Here is a 19523-nt window from a genome sequence, read left to right on the forward strand (position 1 = left end):
TGTCCGCAAGGTAGTAGTTTAGAATCAAGAGATTAATCCATAGTATTAAATTATAAAAGAAACACCATAGCAGCCAACAAAAGCAGAGAATCTCGTATCTTATATACCCAACACAGTAACAATGTAACAATCAAGTACATCAGGAAGACAAGGACAGATGTACTAGAAAGCATACTCTACGAAAGAATATTAATGTGGACGGGCCTCATGGGGGTGCAGCATAAACTTTGGGCTTTGGTTTCACTTCAGCTTCATTTACACTTCGTACAAAAACGGCATCTGGCTCATGCCTGCAAAATGGAAATTTATTCTGTAAGACAACTTTGTTGAAACTCACTTATTCCAGTGAGTCATGTCACAAAAATATAGAAAAAGAAGTTCAGTAGTGAAGAAAAAAGCATACAAGAAACTTTAAAAAGTTATTAGACTGGGTAAAGACATTTGCCACAGAAATCAACTATCTGACGTGAAATTTAAAAGATAAAGGGATTTAGAAATTACGGTTTTTCTCCCTCCTCAAATGTGTAGCTTGATGCCACAGCCAACAAACGACCATCTCTACTAAATGATAAAGCAGCAATGCTTGTAGGATATTTTGAATACTGATCAAAACAATCAAAAACCTGTCAGTTGGACTGAATACCCTGGTGAATTCACAAACATTTCCAAAAAAAATGTAAATAATATTTAGCATAACAAAAAGCTCTTCTCCTCTAGGAAAACATAATGTAAAAGCCCGTAAGTGTGAATAGAGTCTTAAGAATTGTGCATTTTGACCCTAAATGTAAATATACATAGATCCATGGATGCAAAAGAGGTTTCTAATTTATGACTCCTGTCTAGATCATAAGTATAAAGGGGCTTCAAGATATTATTTTAATAAAGCATACAGGTGGGTCTTTATTCTAGGCCTTGTGTATCTCAAAAAATTCAGTACACCCTTAAGCAAAAACACAGTAATTGGATTGCATAATCAATAGTACAAACACTGGCTAATACTAACCAGACAGCATGTTTCCTCTCTACAAAGGATGGACCCCAATGCCAAAAACCTAAAGAAATGGAGCCATTGACAGAATCTGACAGGTATAAATGCTAAAAAAATCATCTAGTGTACGGTATGTACACCATTTGTAACATCCTATCACACCTTGTATCAAATTAGTAACATCGGGATCAAAGGTTGATAAAGCAAAAACTATATGTGCCAATGACATTTTTATATACAACAGTCAATGTCAAATAACAAGTTACAGATATAGTGGACATACAATTTGATAAAGGCAGAATAATTTATAGGCACTAAACAGAGAAAACAAAACAGAATGAATTACCTGGTATAACCTCTTTTTGTTGTTGCCATCCCATACATTAACATAGCCATCACAGCCCCCAGTGGCAAAAGTACCATAGCTGCAAAAACATTATAAAACTAACTTTCCTACAAGAAAATAAAATACAACTAAAAAAGCAAGCAATAGGCATTAGGGGAGGGAGAAGCTAAAACTATTAAGCAACTTACATGGGATGAAAGGCAATTGCGTTTACTGGATAAACAGTATCTCTGCCAGCCTCTGACTTGCGATGACATTTAAAGGCATATCTGATATTTCCACATCAATGTCTTGTCAGTAAATTAACATGAAGAAATTGAGTGGCTTATATAGGTTATGATGGAAAATAATAACATTTCAATATTCAATGGTGTACAGCCATAATGCTAGGTTTAATGTTTGCCACTGATTATCCAGGACTTGAAGTTATGTTTAATCAATGTTGTTTACCTCTTATATAGAACCTGAGGCAATCATATAAACGTATTATCATAAATTTGAAAACAGTAATACACATTCCGGAGCTTTACATAATTGCATTACCATAGATGTTAGATTTATTTCAGTAAATGCTTATGTATACCAATGGCTCTAAGACAATAATTTTGGACAAAAAATTATTAAAAGTAGGTTTATAACAAATCATACTATATAACAGAGTGGAGGCGGGAGCGGGAAAGGTTATCTATCGCCCTGATAAAGAAATAGAGATACAATATGCATGCAGCTTGGGGAATGCTACTTAAATCAAGCTGAATTTCTAGCTTTGTGGCAGGGGTTAGAATTTGCTATCTCAAGGAAAATTGGGCAGTTAACAGTGTATGGAGACTGAATGATTGTCATTCAACAAGTGTGTAAACTCAAGGAGAATCCACGCCAGGTCCAATCCTCTATTCTGCAAGGAATAAGCTTACAAATAGCAAAATTTGAGGCTGTTGAGATCTACCATGTCAAGAGGCATCTCAGCTCAAAAGCGGATGCATTAGCAAATAAAGGAGCCTCCTTTGAACAAGGGATCTTGGCTCACGACGATATAAGTGTTGTGTATAAATGGTTACCGTGAAAATTCTAAGCATAAATCAGAGTTTAGGTGCTTTAAATTTTTCAAGTAGTAAAAAAGGGAGAATTATTTGGGTGGCAGTCTGATGGCCTTATGACTGACCACAGCCATGTATTTCGAATTTCCAAACTCTTCCCTCGGCATATTGGCAGCCTCTCCTTGCTGACGAGATCCAGGTCTGTGCGTACACCTGGCCTGTCCATGTGAGATCACATGCAAGTCCTGGGGCAGATGGATGTTTGCTCAAAACTTCAATAAATGTGGGAGGATACAAAGGAGCGTTGTTTCCAAATCCAAGGAGAGGCGGGCATGCTCAGGGTACAGAGCTTTAATGGCGATGGAAATAGTTTGCAATGAATTTAAAACAGAATTCGGATGTCTGAGTCTGAAAATGTACAGGGCAGTTAGTTGCATTAAAGATGGCAAGAGATTTGATGACATGGTGGGGACAGAAATCTCTGGTTATAAGTCACAGGCATTCAACACCATTTCATCCGCAGTTCAGGTCTGGTTCATCAAAGTCTCTGCAGGGAAGGAGGATTGTTGCATTGGCGTCAACATGAAAAGGTTGTCTGGCTGTGAAAAGGATGATTTCGGTCGGCACCTGGACAATCACACAGAAACAATGGAATACATTTTGACTTTGTTAACCAGGCAGGGGGTAATGGGGGCCGTCAAGGTTCAAGCTCAATTTGCTCCACTAAATCAGAAAATTGGCCTGGTACAGACCAAGATAGACAGACTGCAGTCAGAAGCTGATCTACTGGAGCTTCATTTGGCAACAATGGAACCCTCCTGTCAAAATGGTGCAGCTACAGTAGGAGTGGAAGAGGTCAGCAGTGTAGCACTGGAGGCACAGCAGGTCATAGTCGCAGGTATGCTGAAGAGGGATGCTGAGGTGGCGAAAGAGGTCCAGGATCCTGCTCCATTGCAACCAAGGCAGTCTGAAGAGAAAAATGAAGAATTTAACCATGAATCTGATTCAAACAGTGCAGGCTAGTTTGTCTTTTGTGTTAATTCATGTATTGCAAATATGTATTAATTTTAGGAGTCTTTTGTAGGGTTTATAGGCAATATCAGTTTAGTAGTGCTATATGTAGACATTGTAGGAAGAAAGCAAGTCTTTTTTGGACGTTTTTGAATTTCGTAGATGAAGATACTGTTGCAGATGTTAGATTCTGACCTTGAAACCAGATTGAAATTAATAGAAAAAACCTAACCGTTTCGTTTAAAAATAAAAATAAAAACAAATCATAATATAACAGAGTCAAATGCCGCAGATTACTCTAAATATGGCACTCATCAGACAATGCAAATTTATACTCCTATTTTTCCAAAAGAGTACTAAAAAGGCAACAGCTCGTCAAAGCATCCAATATGGCAAAATAATGTAACCATTCTTTAAAAAAAAAAAATAACCTTTACACCGTGAAAAAGGTGGAAAAAAGAATACCTACTTTTTAGCTTGACCAGCTTCAGATAAATCAAAAAACTCCATAGCCACACGACCTTCCACAGAACTAAGGGCAAAACCTGTAACAATGTTCTTTCAGTTTAGTGTTCTATGAGACACCCAGTATTCAAATCTTAAATTGTTTACTTATCCTTGAAAAAGACTAAACACGAAGATCAAAACAGGCCCATATACAAATCCCCAGTAACCAAGCCTCTTACTGCGAAGTGGAGGGTGAGTCAGATGCAAGGGGCTATACTCTAGATGGCATTTTACTGAAACTATGAGAATCACAATTGAATAATATGTAGAACATCGAAATAACGCAAAGGAAGAACAAAAACTTATGTAGAAAGGTTTTTATTAACATTGTTATTTGAGCTTTATTCATACTAGGCATGCAGTTCATAACTTCATATTAAACATACATACATAGAAGCAACTAATACTTAAATCAGCTAGAAATTTAAAGAGTTTTCAAGAAACCATGAGGTGTTATTTATGGCCTTACTAGAAGAACCATAAACGAGCATGCAATTTTCATTTTAAATCATCATTGAATGTATATTCAAATTTCAGACTGATGGGAAGACAAAAGAAACTCAAATCTGTATCTGAACATTGCTAAATACTGTAAATGCACAATTTTTAATACTTTGCTTGCATCCACTTCTTTGATGTTAAAGACAATAGAAAATACCATATGAACTACAAGTCCAATAAAAACCAGTATCCATGCATGATCTTTAAGACCAAAATCATGGAAGTTAATAAATATGTCACAAGAAATCAACTCAGATATGTGGCTACCTACTATTAAATAAAGATGTAAGATAAATTCTAACTTCTAATAGTTTCATTTTAAGTCTTTATGCATGTGCTTGAAAGACAGTAAAGTTGGGAATTCTGTATCACCATACCAGTTGAAATTTAAATACAAAGCAATATCCAGACATGGTATTTTATAGACTTCACATAATTTGAACACTGCTTCAGATCTTCAAACATTTATTTTTAAAACTATATCAAATACATTAACATAACCACATCATTTTGGCTTATACCCAGGAAAAGGATGAGATTCTTACAGATCGAAGTCCATACAAAGTATATTTACCTGTTCCATTTGGATAGCAACGCACACATCTAGTTTGATACTTCAAGGACGATTCCCTTCGTTGTTCAGGTTGTGACATGTTACGGAGATCATAAACATTTATATGCCTGCCAGCTGTGGCTACCACCAACCGGTGACCAACTAGTGACATAGAGTACACGCGCTCCGGTTGTGAATATGTACCAACAAGAGTCTTCTCCTGCCCACTTGCACCTCTAGGGTCCCAACATTTCAATGTCTTGTCCCAACTCCCCGTTATCACTTGCCCTAGAAAAAATACAAATTTTGAGATTATTTAAAAACCTTCAATTCATAAAATATTACAAAAAATGAAGTAATTTCCCCACTTTGTTTTCAATTTTCAAACATACATGTTCAAAAAATTCCAAACAAAAAAGTTAAAGTTAGACAGTTTGAACTTTGATGCCATTGTTTAGATAGCATATGTTCAATGCATCAATCCCTTTGAGAACCTCAAGCATCAACAAAATGAATAAATCAAGACGTAAAAACTACAGGTATTGATGACAACATAAACAAAAATATGATGCCAAGGATAACAAAGTCGTCAAACAAAATGGGTGCACACTGCACATCTACAAGAACCATACGAGAATGGACAACAGAGTATAAGGAAACATGAAGTGTAGAACCTAGACCATAAGCTAGAAAAATGGATAATCATTAACAATGCTATGGAAAGCTGAAGATGTTACCGGAGATATGTTCGGAATCAGCATTCAGTGCTTCAGGGACAACTTCATTGTCACGCAACTCTTTTTGGTGACTCAGGGATCCTTAGTCACTTCATGGGCATCTGGCACTGTTTTCAGATTGCAGCCTTATTGCAATCTGGAAGCTAAGATGCAAGTATGCTTTTTCTGATGACGATAGTTCAACCCAATATTTTTGTCACTTTTGGCAAAGGCTATCCCTTGGTTAAAAATGCGAAAGCGTTAGATACTTTAGCCTAATCTCAGTTTATTGTTTCCCTACTTGCTCTTATGCTGAGGATACAAGGTACCATTGTATATATCCTTCCATTTTCATTTTTTGGTTTGTACACCACATATTATATGCTGTATCCAAGGACCAATTCATGACACCTTGCAAGATGACACCCATGGACTTGCTATGAATGGTCTGTAAACTGCCATGGATATTCCATTGGACAATTCATCACAATAGATCTATTAAAATAAACCTAAATCCATACTATGCAAGGAATAATTCCTTTTAAATTCCAGATTTGTTATTACTGTTTTCAATTTTGTTGTTTTGCTTATAAAACAGGTAAACATGATGACTCACAAACCACAATGAACACCACGATATGCTCTTGGAAATCCATACGGGAGAAAACCCAGCTATAAGGTGAGGCTGCTCCACTCTCCTCTTTCTAGAATGGAAATGATGCAAGTACAAAAGAGAAGGCATTCTCTATGGAGTTTCCTGAGACTTGTGGCCCATGGGCTTCTACAAAACACAAACTCCCTCTATTATGCTCTCTCTCTCTATCTACATTCAACTACTCTACTAAAAACAAAATGCAAGCACATAAAACGGAACTCCTTTTCCTCCTAGTACCTTGAAATATCACAACTCCATAACCAACTTGACCCTTCTAGAATCTTCTTCATAGTACCCACATGGCTTGCCCCTTTTCCACGAGGGGCTAACGTGGTATCCTCTCAAATTATGGTGGTCAATCACGATAGATCAGTTTCCATGAGGCATAACTTTTCCATTTGAACTCTGATTGACATGACTCTTCCATCATTGGAAAGGTCTTCACGTATAGAACATCAGAAGGTTTGATGCTTAAGCAGGAAAGTTTTAACCCCCAAAAAAAGGTCGTTTAAGGCTTCAAACTAGCCCCAAAAGGTTTCAAACCCCAATCCTCCAAACTGGGCCCCACCAATAAAACTGCTCCCGTAAATTGATTCCTTCAATTTTTCCACTTTGAAAGCATCAAGGTGGATCAAAAATTATATAGTGATCCAATCTCAATCAATGAATCAATTATAGATCTAGGGGGCTTTGTTATTGCACATGTTATTTTGTGTTACCTCCATTGTTTAACTAACCCTTCGCCAATCGAGGTGACATTGCTATGAGATCACTTGGCAGTATCATTTTTTCATGCTCCTTTGCTCACTTCTACTTATCAAATTTATTAGACATATATTGTACCATTAGTGGAGGTTGCATTAATGGCGAATCATGTAAACATAACTATTGTTGATTTCCCAGATTTCCTACACTGATAATAACTTCCAACGATTTTATGCATTAATTTATCTCATATTCATCATTAAGTAATTACATGTAGAAAATCTTCAACAATAAACAATAATGCCGATAAGTTCAAAAAGAGAGCCAAACAATAGGACACAAAATTTACCCTGGGAAAACCCACATGGGGGGAACCCAAACAACCTTTACCGTAAAGCGATTTGTCCATTCAAAAAGGAATACATCTATTCTTTCTAGTCAAAATAAGAAACAATGATAATCAAAATCAAGCCCCAAGTCAAACTTGGTCAACCAACATAAGAGTAGCCTCAGAAAATTTGTCCTTCTTTCCATTCCTAAATTAGGCCTCAGATTCATCCTTCTTTCCAACCCTAGATTAAGTCTCAGATTAGCCCGAAATTCTGCCTTAGATTGGTCTGAATTGTCACAAAAGTGATCTGAATTCTTGCTCTGTTGAGAACAACAAATGGCCTATATATAGGCATTTCAAGAGCCTGAATGGGTGTTTCCCTTCACTAGGGCCGACTTTACATTTTAGAGGCAAAATTCATGTTTTTGAAATTCAAATTTTCTTATGAAGCCGACTTGAAGTACATTTGTATTTGTCAATTTTGGAGGGCTAATACAAATTATGAAGACCAACCGAAGCTACAAAAACTCCAACACTCCCTCTTAGCTAGGGAGGTATTCTTAATGACTTCCACAAATGTTCTCTTGTTGAAAAAATTCTCTAAGGAAAGGTTGAATGAGCTAGCTATGTTGATGTGTCAATCCACTATCTTTGGAAACCATCCTGCATTAGCATCATGTTCAACAAGTCATCACTTGGAGAGCAATTCACCAATAATCTCAGTGGTCACTTGGAACTTTGTAACGACCACTAGTCGTATACACAGTGGAAATATTAAAATACTTCGAAAACAAATACATCCATCCTAGGATAATAAGTGTAAATTGTATATTGTATTAAAGAATTGATGTAGGATGATTACAATTGAGAATGAGGGTCTTGTATATATAGCCAGGTAAGTACCCTTTCACAAACAATTATGTCTCTAAGACATGTCTTTTCATTATTAACTAAACATTAGTTAATTTACTTATTATTTATTATTATATTTATATTATTATGATTATTAGTTATTATCTATTTTTATCTATTTTTACATAATTTATGTTCATAACATTGCCTTCTCCTTCAAAAAATCTTTGTCCTCAAAGCTTACTGATGAAGGATCGGATCTCTTCTGTCGTTCGGAATATCTTCTTGTTTCTGAGCTTTTATCTTTGTTGATACAAGACGATATGATGTTCTGAGCGATAGACAGAATTGTCGTACTAAAAACAGATCAGACCATCCTAGATTAATCTTCTGGGGAATCTTCTGACCCTTGGAGATGTGTGGTGAATAATTATCGTATGACCGAATTGAGCTCACTTCAATATTCTTTGGAATATAAGTTTGTTTATGTTCTACGTGATATAGATTTGTAAATTAATTAAGGTGTCTACTCTTGTGATTCGGATTTAGATAACGAATTTTTCTTGTTTGAACTTCCTTAAACGTTTTTATGGCAGTTTCGTGATTTCCATCAGGCATTGTTGTTGTTGACTTAACTACTGAATCCTTATTTGGTGTCTCCTCTGTTTGAACGACAACCTATAAGTACATTTTTACTTCAATAGGGTTTGGATTTGCCTAAACTACGAGATTAGTGTTATTGATGTTTGTTTCTTCAGTTTGGATTGTTACATCTGGAGATTATGATACTTCCTTTGCGACAAGTTCTTTGCACCTATTCGTCAATGATTTCTTTTCGTCCTTAAATTTTTTAATCTGTTTGAGCAGATTTTGATTATGATTTTTGAGACGTAAGCATTCCTCATTCTCTGAGTCAACTTTATTTTGGTCTTCACACTTTTCTTCTTTTAAACACTTGGTTTGTTCTACTAATGTTTGGTTAAGGCTCTTTAAACGTAAAAAATTTTCTTCTTGTTCTAATAAACACTCCTTGAGTTCCTTCTTTGATGTTTTAGCTTTCTTGACTTGTTCAAGTAGTTTTTCTTGATGATCTCTGAGGCGCGAAATTTCTTTGTCTAAGCTGCAGATGACTTCTTCAAGCTCTTTTTGCTTCTTTGATATAGTTTTTTCATTAGCTCTAGAATTAATAGTTCATTTGCTAAGTTGATGTTGGCACCATTAACTTCTCTTCCTTGGATACTTCCTTTTAGTGTAATTACTCTGTGATTTGTAACTGAAAGACCATTATAGGAAAACCTTTCTTCCTTCGTCATTTTAGAATTGCGCTCCATCATTTTTTCACTGATTGATCCCATTTTGTTTTGTCGAGATGACTTTAGGTATATATTTAAAGTCCCTTTGGACTTTGTACTTCAAGCCTCCTTTAAAAGTGCATTTTTAATATATTTTTTTCTCTATTTCTTCAAAACTCTTCTAATCCAATTTCCTATTATCCTTAATATTTTAAAACTCCTTTGTATTCTTTTTATATATTTCTACTTCCGTTTTTTTCCTTTTGTACGGTAAAAGACCTGCATCGGAGAACACAACTCTATGCAGCGGTTGAGCAACCAAAGGATCAAACAGCTCTGATACCAATGTAACGACCACTAGTTGTATACGCAGTGGAAATATTAAAATACTTTGTAGACAAATACATCCATCGTAGGATAGTAAGTGTAAATTGCATATTGTATTAAAGAATTGATGTAAGGTGATTACAATTGAGAATGAGAGTCTTGTATATATAGCTAGGTAAGTACCCTTTCACGAATAGGCATGTCTCTAAGACATGCCCTTTCATTATTACCTAACTAACCATTAGTTAATTTACTTATTATTTATTATTATATTTATATAATTATAACTATTATTTATTATCTATTTTTATCTATTTTACATTAATTATGTTCATTAAAAAAAACATAAATAAATGTAAATAATAAATAATCAAGTAATGATTATCTTTAGTCATTACTTAAGTGAAAAGGCATGTCTAAAAGGCGTGCCCAGTCACGAAAGGACACCTTCTTAGGTATATATGCATATCCTCTTTGTAACATTTTATATCACTTGTATATATATACACCTCTTGTGTATTTCATGTTTAAGTCAACAAGCTATAGGTTTTGTTGCTTTAGTGGTGTCAGAGCCATGGCGCACAACATAATCATGCGATTCTTTGAACGTTGTTCGCCACACAATATGCCATTACATTCACGTCCTGAATTCACGAAGCAATTTAGTAAAATTAAAGAAGCATTTCAGCGTTTAAAAAAATCAATTGCAAAAGTTAAAGCATGTCGAAAGGAAATCGATAATAAGGAAGATAAGAGTGATAGTGAAGAAATGAAACAAGGTGAAGCAGAAGAAGAAGATTTTGATCAAAATCATGAATATGAAAATAATACAGATCAAGATGAGAATCCAAATGAAGTTGATCTTAATGTGGATGAAGTTGCGGGTGTAGTGGATAGTCCAACTCAATTTCGGCCCTGTTACCCAAAACAATCTGCCTAGAATTTCAGCCCTACTGCCCATAAAATGTTGCCCAAAAGTTTGACTTGTGTCCTAGAAACTACCTAGAAAGTCACACGTCTGAAGTCAAGAGAGAGAGAGAGAGAGAGATAAATGCTAGAGATGAATGTGTCCTCCTTCGTCCTTCTTCTTCGCTAAGATGCCTAAAATATTACTTGTCTTGTGTGAAGTAGAAAGGTGTCTTATGGAGGAGGTTGAATGCTCTATATATGGTTTTTTCATGTCTGAATGGATGTGTCTCTTCACTGCAGCCTAAGTCACCGGGTTCGGCGAATTTAATCCTTCGAATTCGAAATTCGTCGAACCTAAAAACAATTCGAACAAATTCATTTATGTTTGCCAAACTTTATGCCAAACATGAACACGAACTTTATGTTGAACACGAACACGAACAAATTCCATGAAATTCGCCAAAAATTCATTGAAGTTCATTTCAAGGTTTTGCGGTTCGACATTTTTCCATCATTTATAATTAAAAAAAATGGTAAGTTTGGTAACCCTAATGAACTTGAGGCTAAAACTTGGCGACACGCAAAAATCTACCTCACTCACAGTCACACTCGCTCACCCCACAACCAACCATTGAAATAATCAGGCCTTTGGGAGTTGGATAACTAGCCACCGGGAAGTTGGATAACTAGGTCGCTCGGCCACTGGGGCATTTGGAATCAATGAAAAACGAGAAAGGTTTTTGATCCAATTAACAAACTTTTCTAATGGGAACAATAATCAATCTTCTTCATTGATGTTTTTGTCAACCAACACATTGAGAGGGTTGAATCATCGAGATGAATAATGAATTTTTGTCTAGTTCAGTTAATAGAATTCACCAACTAAAATAACAATTATTTTTTTGTCAATTTATAGTTATGTTAATCAGCATATAATTCCATTGTGATGTATTGTCGGCGAAATAAATTGTAATTGTTTGTATGGATTTAGTGAAAGTTAATGGTGAATTTTTTCTTTTTATGGGGTTAATCTACATGATTTATTTGAGAAGAACTATGGCTAAATGTGTTTTTCAGCTTGCTTAAACTTAAATTGCATATAATATTTCAAATTTTATATGTTGAATTTTATGCTGAATTTTATCAACAAAATTTTAAGCGCCGAACTTTATTCAAATTTCAAGGTTACCGAACTCGAACACGAACACGGACGCGGTGACTTAGATTGCAGCAAACTTGACTTGAAGAAGGGCCGACTTAACAAATTTCAAGGGCTAATCAATGAAAATTACATGAAGAACATGTCTTACAATGACATTATATATTCCATGGGCTAAAATATAAATTATGAAGACCAACCATAGCTACAAAAATTCAACACTATCGCTTAGATAGGGAAGTATTCATAATGACTAGGCAGTTGTTCTTTTCTTGACAAAATTCTCTAAGAAAAGGTTATAACAAATCATCACCATAATCAGGTCAACAAAAATGTGACACATGGTAAACCAGTGGCATCAATCAATTACCATAATCTGGTAAAACAACTTTGACACATGGTAAGTCAACAACATCAACAAGTTACCATAATTCAGGTCAATACCGACCTATGGTATATCCTCACAATAGTCTTAATCGATACTTCAAACACATGGTACATAATTTAGCATCAACTTGTCAAGATAATACGAGTCAGTGCCATACACTTGGTATCCATACTACTCTCAGTTCACCATCATTCGAGTCAATATCTTTGACACATGGTGAATCTCCAAAGGCCACACTCTAACTTCGTAATTTGAGGCATGATGCTAAACGAACTTGATGCTCTAGGACAATTCTTCCTCATTCGGGTCAACATACTAGACACAGGAAGAGTGATTGTCCTCTACCAAACCATTCTCCCTAATTCGGGTCAATATAATTGACACAGGGAGAATGTCAGTCCATGATGCTATCTCATCAACACTCCCTCTCACTAAGAGAGGCATTTTCAACAAGTCCAAGCTTGTCTTTGAAGTATACAAATTTCGCTCTGGACAAAGGCTTTGTAAGAATATTTGTTATTTGCTCATCAATAGAAACATACCAGAGCTTCACTGATCCCTTCTACACCATATCACAGATGAAGTGGTACTTGACCTTGATGTGCTTCAACCTGACATGGAAAACTAGATTCTTTGTCAGCTTCACACAGCTTTGATTGTCACAATATATCTTGGTCGGTTCTAGCACCTAATCAAATAGTCTTGCGAGTAAAATATGAAACCATACTACTTCAAAACTTGTTAAATTGGCTGCAATATAATTTGTCTCAGCAGTGTTGAGAGCGATAAATGTATGTTTCTTATTCATCCATGAAATCATAGTGGAGCCCACATTTGAGCAACCTCTGGATGTACTCTCTCTGTCTTCAACACTCCCTGTCCAATCTGCATTTGTATAACCCTGCAATTGTATATCATCATTTGAGACATATTCAAACCATAACCAGTTGTACCATGTAAATATCTCAATACATGCCTCGCTGCAATCCAATGATCATGTCTTGGTTCCACCTGGAACTAGCTTAGAGTATTTTCTGCAAAGCAAACAAGTCCAAGCTTGTCTCTAAAGTATACAAACTTTGCTTTGCACATAGGCTTTGTAAGAATATCAGCGATTTGCTCATCAGTAGAAACATACCGTAGCTTCACCGCTCCCTTCTACACCATGTCACGGATGAAGTGGTATTTGATCTTGATGTGCTTTAACTTGTCATGAAAAACTAGATTCTTTGTCAGCTTCACACAACTTTGATTGTCACAATATAGCATGGTCAGTTCTAGCACCTAATTAAATAGTCTTGCGAGTAAATTTTGAAACCATACTACTTCAAAACTTGCTAATTTGGTTGCAATATACTTTATCTCAGCAGTGTTGAGTGTGATAAATGTATGTTTCCTACTCATCCACAAAAGCATAACAGAGCCCAAACTGAAGCAACCTCTAGACATACACTTTCCGTCTTAAACACTCCTGCCCAATCTGCATATGTATAACCCTGCAATTGTACACCATCATTTGAGACATATCTCAAACCATAAGCAATTGTACCACGCAAATATCTTAATACATGCCTTGCTGCAATCCAATGATCATGTCTTAGTTCCACCGAGAACTGGGTTAGAGTATTTATTGCAAAGCAAATATCCGGCTTGGTATTAACCAAATACATTAGTGAACCAATCAGCTATCTGTACATGGATGGATCTACCAAATCTGACTTAGTGTCTACATTCTCAAATTTGTCACCATGGGAGTTGCCATCGATTTACAGTCCATCATCCCAATCTTCTACAGGATATTGACAATATATTTTCCTTGACCAAGGAAGATTTTGCCAAGCTTATGCCATACTTCTAGCCCAAAATAATAGTGCATCAAACCAAGATTATTCATATCGAATTTAGAGGACAACCTCCTCTTACACTGAATAATGAGATGCTCCACTCCTATCAAAAATAAGTCATCAACATACAATAATAGAATCACATGTTCATTCTTCTCAACCTTGATATATAAGTTTGAATCGGCATCACATTTGGGGAAACCAAGTCTTGTCAGGTAGTTGTCAATTCAAGAGTACCAAGCTCTAGGTGCTTGCCTAAGTCCATACAAGGCTTTCTTCAATTTGTAGACATGAGATTCTCTCCCATGATGTTGAGAAATCTAGGGACAGTTAGATTAGGTGATTTTTCTTTCTTTGATAACTACTTGTGATGTATTTTTGCTTAACTTGATTAACTTATTCTTTCACTTGATTATTATTAGTGTTCTCTACAACAAATAGCTACCAAACAATGAAGATCAATGAGACAAGAGGACACAAAATATAGGTTGCTGGCCAAGGTCGAAACCTCTCCTTTTGAGAGGAAAACCCACAAGAATTCTTCTCTTCTTATATAACCTTCAAATGACCTGAGACGCTTGACAAAGACCCCTCCAAGGCCAAGTCAACCTTCCTTCTTGATGAGCTTTCCTTACACAACTTACAACAACAAACTTTGACCTTTCCAGCAATAGCTTCGACCCCAGCAACTTTGACCCTAACAATTTTTCCAGCAACTTTGACTTGCCGAGCAATTTTGACTTGCTCAACAACTTCCAACAACTTTGACTTACCCAAAAACTTCCAGTAACTTCCAACAACTTCGACTTGCCCAACAAACTTACAGCAACTTCGACTTGCCCAACAACTTTAGAAACCCTAACACAAGAGAGAGAGAGAGAGAGCTCTAGAACTTCGATCTTGCTTATTTTCTTCTTATCCTTCATCTTTGTCCTTTTCTTTTGGTCTTGCTACTTCTTTCTTCTGGAGATCGAACTTGCTTGTTGTGTGTCCAAATGAGGTCGAGTTCTTTCTTATATATAAGCTTTCCAAGGGTACGAATTGACTCCATGACGCTGACTGGATCTTTCATGTAGGTTGATTTGTTGCAACTCGTTGACAAGGTCTTGGAGGGTCTTTTATGACTCATAAATTTCTTTTACATAATACAAGATGCCCAAAGGGGTCTTATAGGTATGACAATGACTCTTTTGACTTCATAATTCTATGACAAACCTAGAAGCACTCAATGGGTGCTTGACCTACAAATATATTTAACTTGAGCATGAAACTCGTGCATCAAGAAGGACATAATAAATTTATTTTTCTCTTTTCATCAAATACATAAAATCATGATTATAATAGCCATTATGAAGACCGAACCTAGTTACACATTTGAACACTCCCTCTTAACTAGGGAGGTATTCATAATCCATACATGGTACTTGGACATTCTCATACTGATGAATTCTCATAAGAGTCAGATTGGTAAGCCATCGCATAAGCTATTATTTCAACTTCTCTCATTGCATCTCATCATACCAACCAACATTATCACATAGCAAGGCCTTGACTAACAACTCTATCTCTCCATAATATTCGAGCACAATGCTGGTGAGAAAATGACTGATAGACACCATAATCATTATCTCTCAAAGCACATACCCCATCCAGATGTTCACAAGGTATGTCCTTCTAGAACAATTCATGTCATGGAATAACACAACCTCAAGGAATTTCCTCTTCGACTACTCTTACCTATTGGATGCCCTACCACATCCTCAAAAGAGTATCGGAAACCAAATGCTTACCCAATACTCCATTCTTTCTTCATAACATGAAGGCAAGAATGATGTCAATCTCTTACACATGGTCTTCAGTAAGACTTACAGTTGTTAGTCTTGGTCTAGTGCATGACACATGAAGTAGAGAGCCATATACGTCACTCCCTCTCAACCAGGGAGGATCTAATCATTCCTATAAAAGGAATATACTCAAGCTCCCTCTTATCTAGGGACTTACCAACAGCAATTATCTTCTATTTGGTGGAGATCATGATACTATCATCTGCTTCTAGGGCTCCTCCTTTCATCATCATGTCATGAACTTCATCTTCTTCATCATGGCGCCTTCTTCATAATCACTTTATCGTAGGGCAACGGCAATCTTTTTCATCACTTTCCCTTCAATGAACCATAGTGTTGAACCAATAATCATTTCATCCTTCTCTTCATTGGAAAGTGATCTAGTCCACATCTAGCTTTTATTTACACAGTTACCTCTTCCAAGTCATGTTTATTTCAAGATCTTCCATCCAATCACATGAGTATTAGTTGTAGGTGACTTCTACAACCTTATTTCGGTAGCCATGTAACAACCCAACCAAATGTTTTCAAAAAATCAAAATGAACATAAAGTCAAACTTACCTTTTTATGATGGCATTTCGTCATGGCATCAGCTTCTTGCCACATCAACATCCTACACACGTATGAATCTATCTCCAAGACACATATTACCAAGGTTTTCTTTTTCCAACATATCTATCAAGGCCTTCATACCTTCTTCTACTATGCAAATGTCATAGGTAATTCTTTTTGTTCTGGGATGTTGATCAATTATCTCATCTATAGTTGCATCTTTCATGAACTCTCCTACCTTTCTTCACATATTGCTCACCTTACGATCTTCATCATAGGAACCATGATTGTCAACCACCTCATATTCCATATGAGGTCATATTATGCTCATTTCATCTTATTGATATGAAGAGTTCAAGGTACCTTGTGTTTATGCCTTAATGCATCATTCTAATGGAAGAGATCCTTCTTCTTCGATCATGCTCATGAGATAAAGCATTCAACCATGTTATCTAGAACTATATGATGACATGAATTTATTTATTAAGTATATACATACCTCTTTCTCCTTTTGGTCATTTAGACTTCCTTCTAGCAACTTCCTTTTCTTGCTTGAAGATGAAATTTCTTCAACCAACTGGACATGTTGCACTCCTATGTCACCATATCATCATTCTTCTAAACAATGGATCCCACAAAAGGTGCAATGTAGACAATAAGCGAGACACTTGCTTCTTCCAAGTAGAGGTGAACCTTCTCATAAAGATTCAAGTGGAGGATGTCGATGATCCTCATTCTACAAATGCTCCTTTCTAATAATGATTATGATGACCTTTCTTTATCCTCCATCTTGCTAGATGACTTTCTTCCAACCATATGTACTTCTAGTTCGGTTGTCCTTATATGCTTTCAATGGAGATGACATGAGCTACTTCCTTTCTATTAGGATGACTACTAAACCATGTAGACTTTCTACTTCAGCTATCCTTCCATGCTTCTATGATGATGTCATCCCTTTCTTGCTATAATACACCCTATCATACTTGTGATGCTTTCTATCATCTTCGATAACTGAAAATAACTAAGTGAATAAGATTATCTCATTCAGAGTAGAGATCTTTCACTTCCTCCATGATTTCTTCTTTTCTATTTCTTCCTCTTCATCGATAACACGGGCTTCATTTTTTCCTTTCTCTTCTTGTTGTCCTTTTTCAGTTTGCAACAATTCCTTTTATAGTGCCCATATTCATTACACTCATAGCATTGTATCTTTGACATATCGATTTTCTTATTTTTATGAGGACTAAACTTTCCAAACTTTCCTTTTCTCCTAGTCATGGCAGCATATGTTTGAACTTGTTCATTTGATCCAACATCGCTCTTTGCCTTCAATCTAGTTTATTCAATCTTACATAATGACCAAAGTTCACTGAATGGAGTGGCTTGCTTCTTTCCATATATACTTGGTACAAAGTTGCCCCATTAATCAGGTAGTGCATTGAGCACAACAGTGGTCATCTCTTTATCAAACATTATTTCTCCTAGTTCTTGTAGTCGATCTCTTATTTGTGACACCCTCATAAGGTATTAGGTTCTCCCTTCTTCCTTTGATACCCTCATCTTGCATCAATTGGTTCTCAGCAATATAACTTCTCCTACAGTGCTTATAGAAAACAATTCTACCAACTTTCCATAGATATCCTCTGATTTCTCCAACTATGCTACATAAGGGATGAGTGAATCCTTTATTGATTCTATGAAGATTCTTTGAGCCTTTATTTCCCCTTTCATATACTTCGATAATGCTTGAGCTTGTTCTTGAGAAGGTTTAGTGATGGAGCCCTATACATATTCAATAACTTCATTTTCTATGAGGATCAAATCTATCCTCTTCATCCATGCAAGGAAATTTGATGACCCAACCAGTTTATTGCTTTCCTTGCAAAATGAAGTCATTTTGATAGTAGATTCAGATATAATTATAAAGATACTTACTTGTCAAGAGAAGATGCTCCTTGATGATGATATCTTCAACTTGATGCCTTCTTGATGATGTTGATAATAGAAGATGCCTTCTTGATGAAGATGTCTTCCTTCAAGTATGCTTGAAATGTGATCCTTTCTTCAATGAGAGGGAGATCACCTTGATTTCTTTGAAGATGATGACAATGCTTCCTCTTGCTTTCTTTGGATGTAGAAATGTAGAGTATGGAGACTTCAAAATGCTTCAAAAGTGCAGTCCTTCTTTCTTTGAGTGGAGGTAGGGTCCTTGAGGTCTTCTTCTCCTTGTGACGATGTGATCTTTGAGATGAGTACTTCTCCTTGGTGCTTCTTAGTCCTCATTAATGATTTCCTTGTGCTCGGTCCTTATGTATCCTTCTTCAATGATGTAATCTTCAAACTGTCTTTCCTTGTTGTTTTCAATTTAGCTCTAATACCATGTTGAGAAATCTAGGGGCAGCTAGATTAGGTGATTTCTCTTTCTTTGATAACTATTTGTGATGGATTTTTACTTAACTTAAAAACTTCTTCTTTCACTTGATTATTATAGTGTTCTCTATCATCAAACAACTACCAAACAATGAAGATCAATGAGATGAGGACACAAAATGTTGGTTGCTAGCCAGGTCCAAAACCTCTCCTTTTGAGAAGAAAACGCACAAGAATTCTTCTCTTCTTATCGAATCTCCAAATGACGAATTCCAAGACCTAGGACTCTTGACAAAGTCCCCTCCAAGACCAAGTCAACCTTCCTTCTTGATGAGCTTTCCTTACACAGCTTACAGCAACAACTTTGACCTTTCCATCAACAGCTTTGACCCCAAAAACTTCGACCCGAGCAACTTTTCCAGCAACTTCGACTTGCCCAACAACTTCCAACAATTTCCTTGCCCAACAAACTTCTAACAACTTTACAAACCCTAACACAAGGGAGAGATGTCCAGAATTTCGATCTTGCTTCTTTTGTTCTTATCCTTCATTTTCATCCTTCTCTTCTAGTCTTGCTGCATCTTTCTTCTAGAGATCGAATTTGCTTGTTGTGTGTCCAAATGAGGTGGAGTTCT

General features: G+C 36.2%; 1 protein-coding gene across 1 annotated transcript in view; it reads right to left on the reverse strand.

Moving 5' to 3' along the window:
• The window catches only part of LOC149184662 (mitotic checkpoint protein BUB3.1-like), a 60223-nt gene continuing 40700 nt past the window's right edge, over positions 1-19523 (reverse strand). Inside the window, exons 4-9 of the mRNA XM_089417645.1 lie at positions 4965-5231; positions 3852-3927; positions 1523-1603; positions 1335-1413; positions 502-602; positions 1-290 (exon numbers count right to left, since the gene is read on the reverse strand). Of these exons, the coding sequence (XP_089273771.1) occupies positions 206-290; positions 502-602; positions 1335-1413; positions 1523-1603; positions 3852-3927; positions 4965-5231 (689 nt within the window). The 3' untranslated portion in view covers positions 1-205. The remainder of the gene's footprint in view (positions 291-501; positions 603-1334; positions 1414-1522; positions 1604-3851; positions 3928-4964; positions 5232-19523) is intronic.

The sequence above is a fragment of the Pinus tabuliformis genome, chromosome 3_2 (genome assembly GCF_031772625.1).
Source record: "Pinus tabuliformis cultivar Carrire ecotype Pingquan chromosome 3_2, CPIR1, whole genome shotgun sequence".
In the NCBI taxonomy this organism is placed as follows: domain Eukaryota; kingdom Viridiplantae; phylum Streptophyta; class Pinopsida; order Pinales; family Pinaceae; genus Pinus; species Pinus tabuliformis.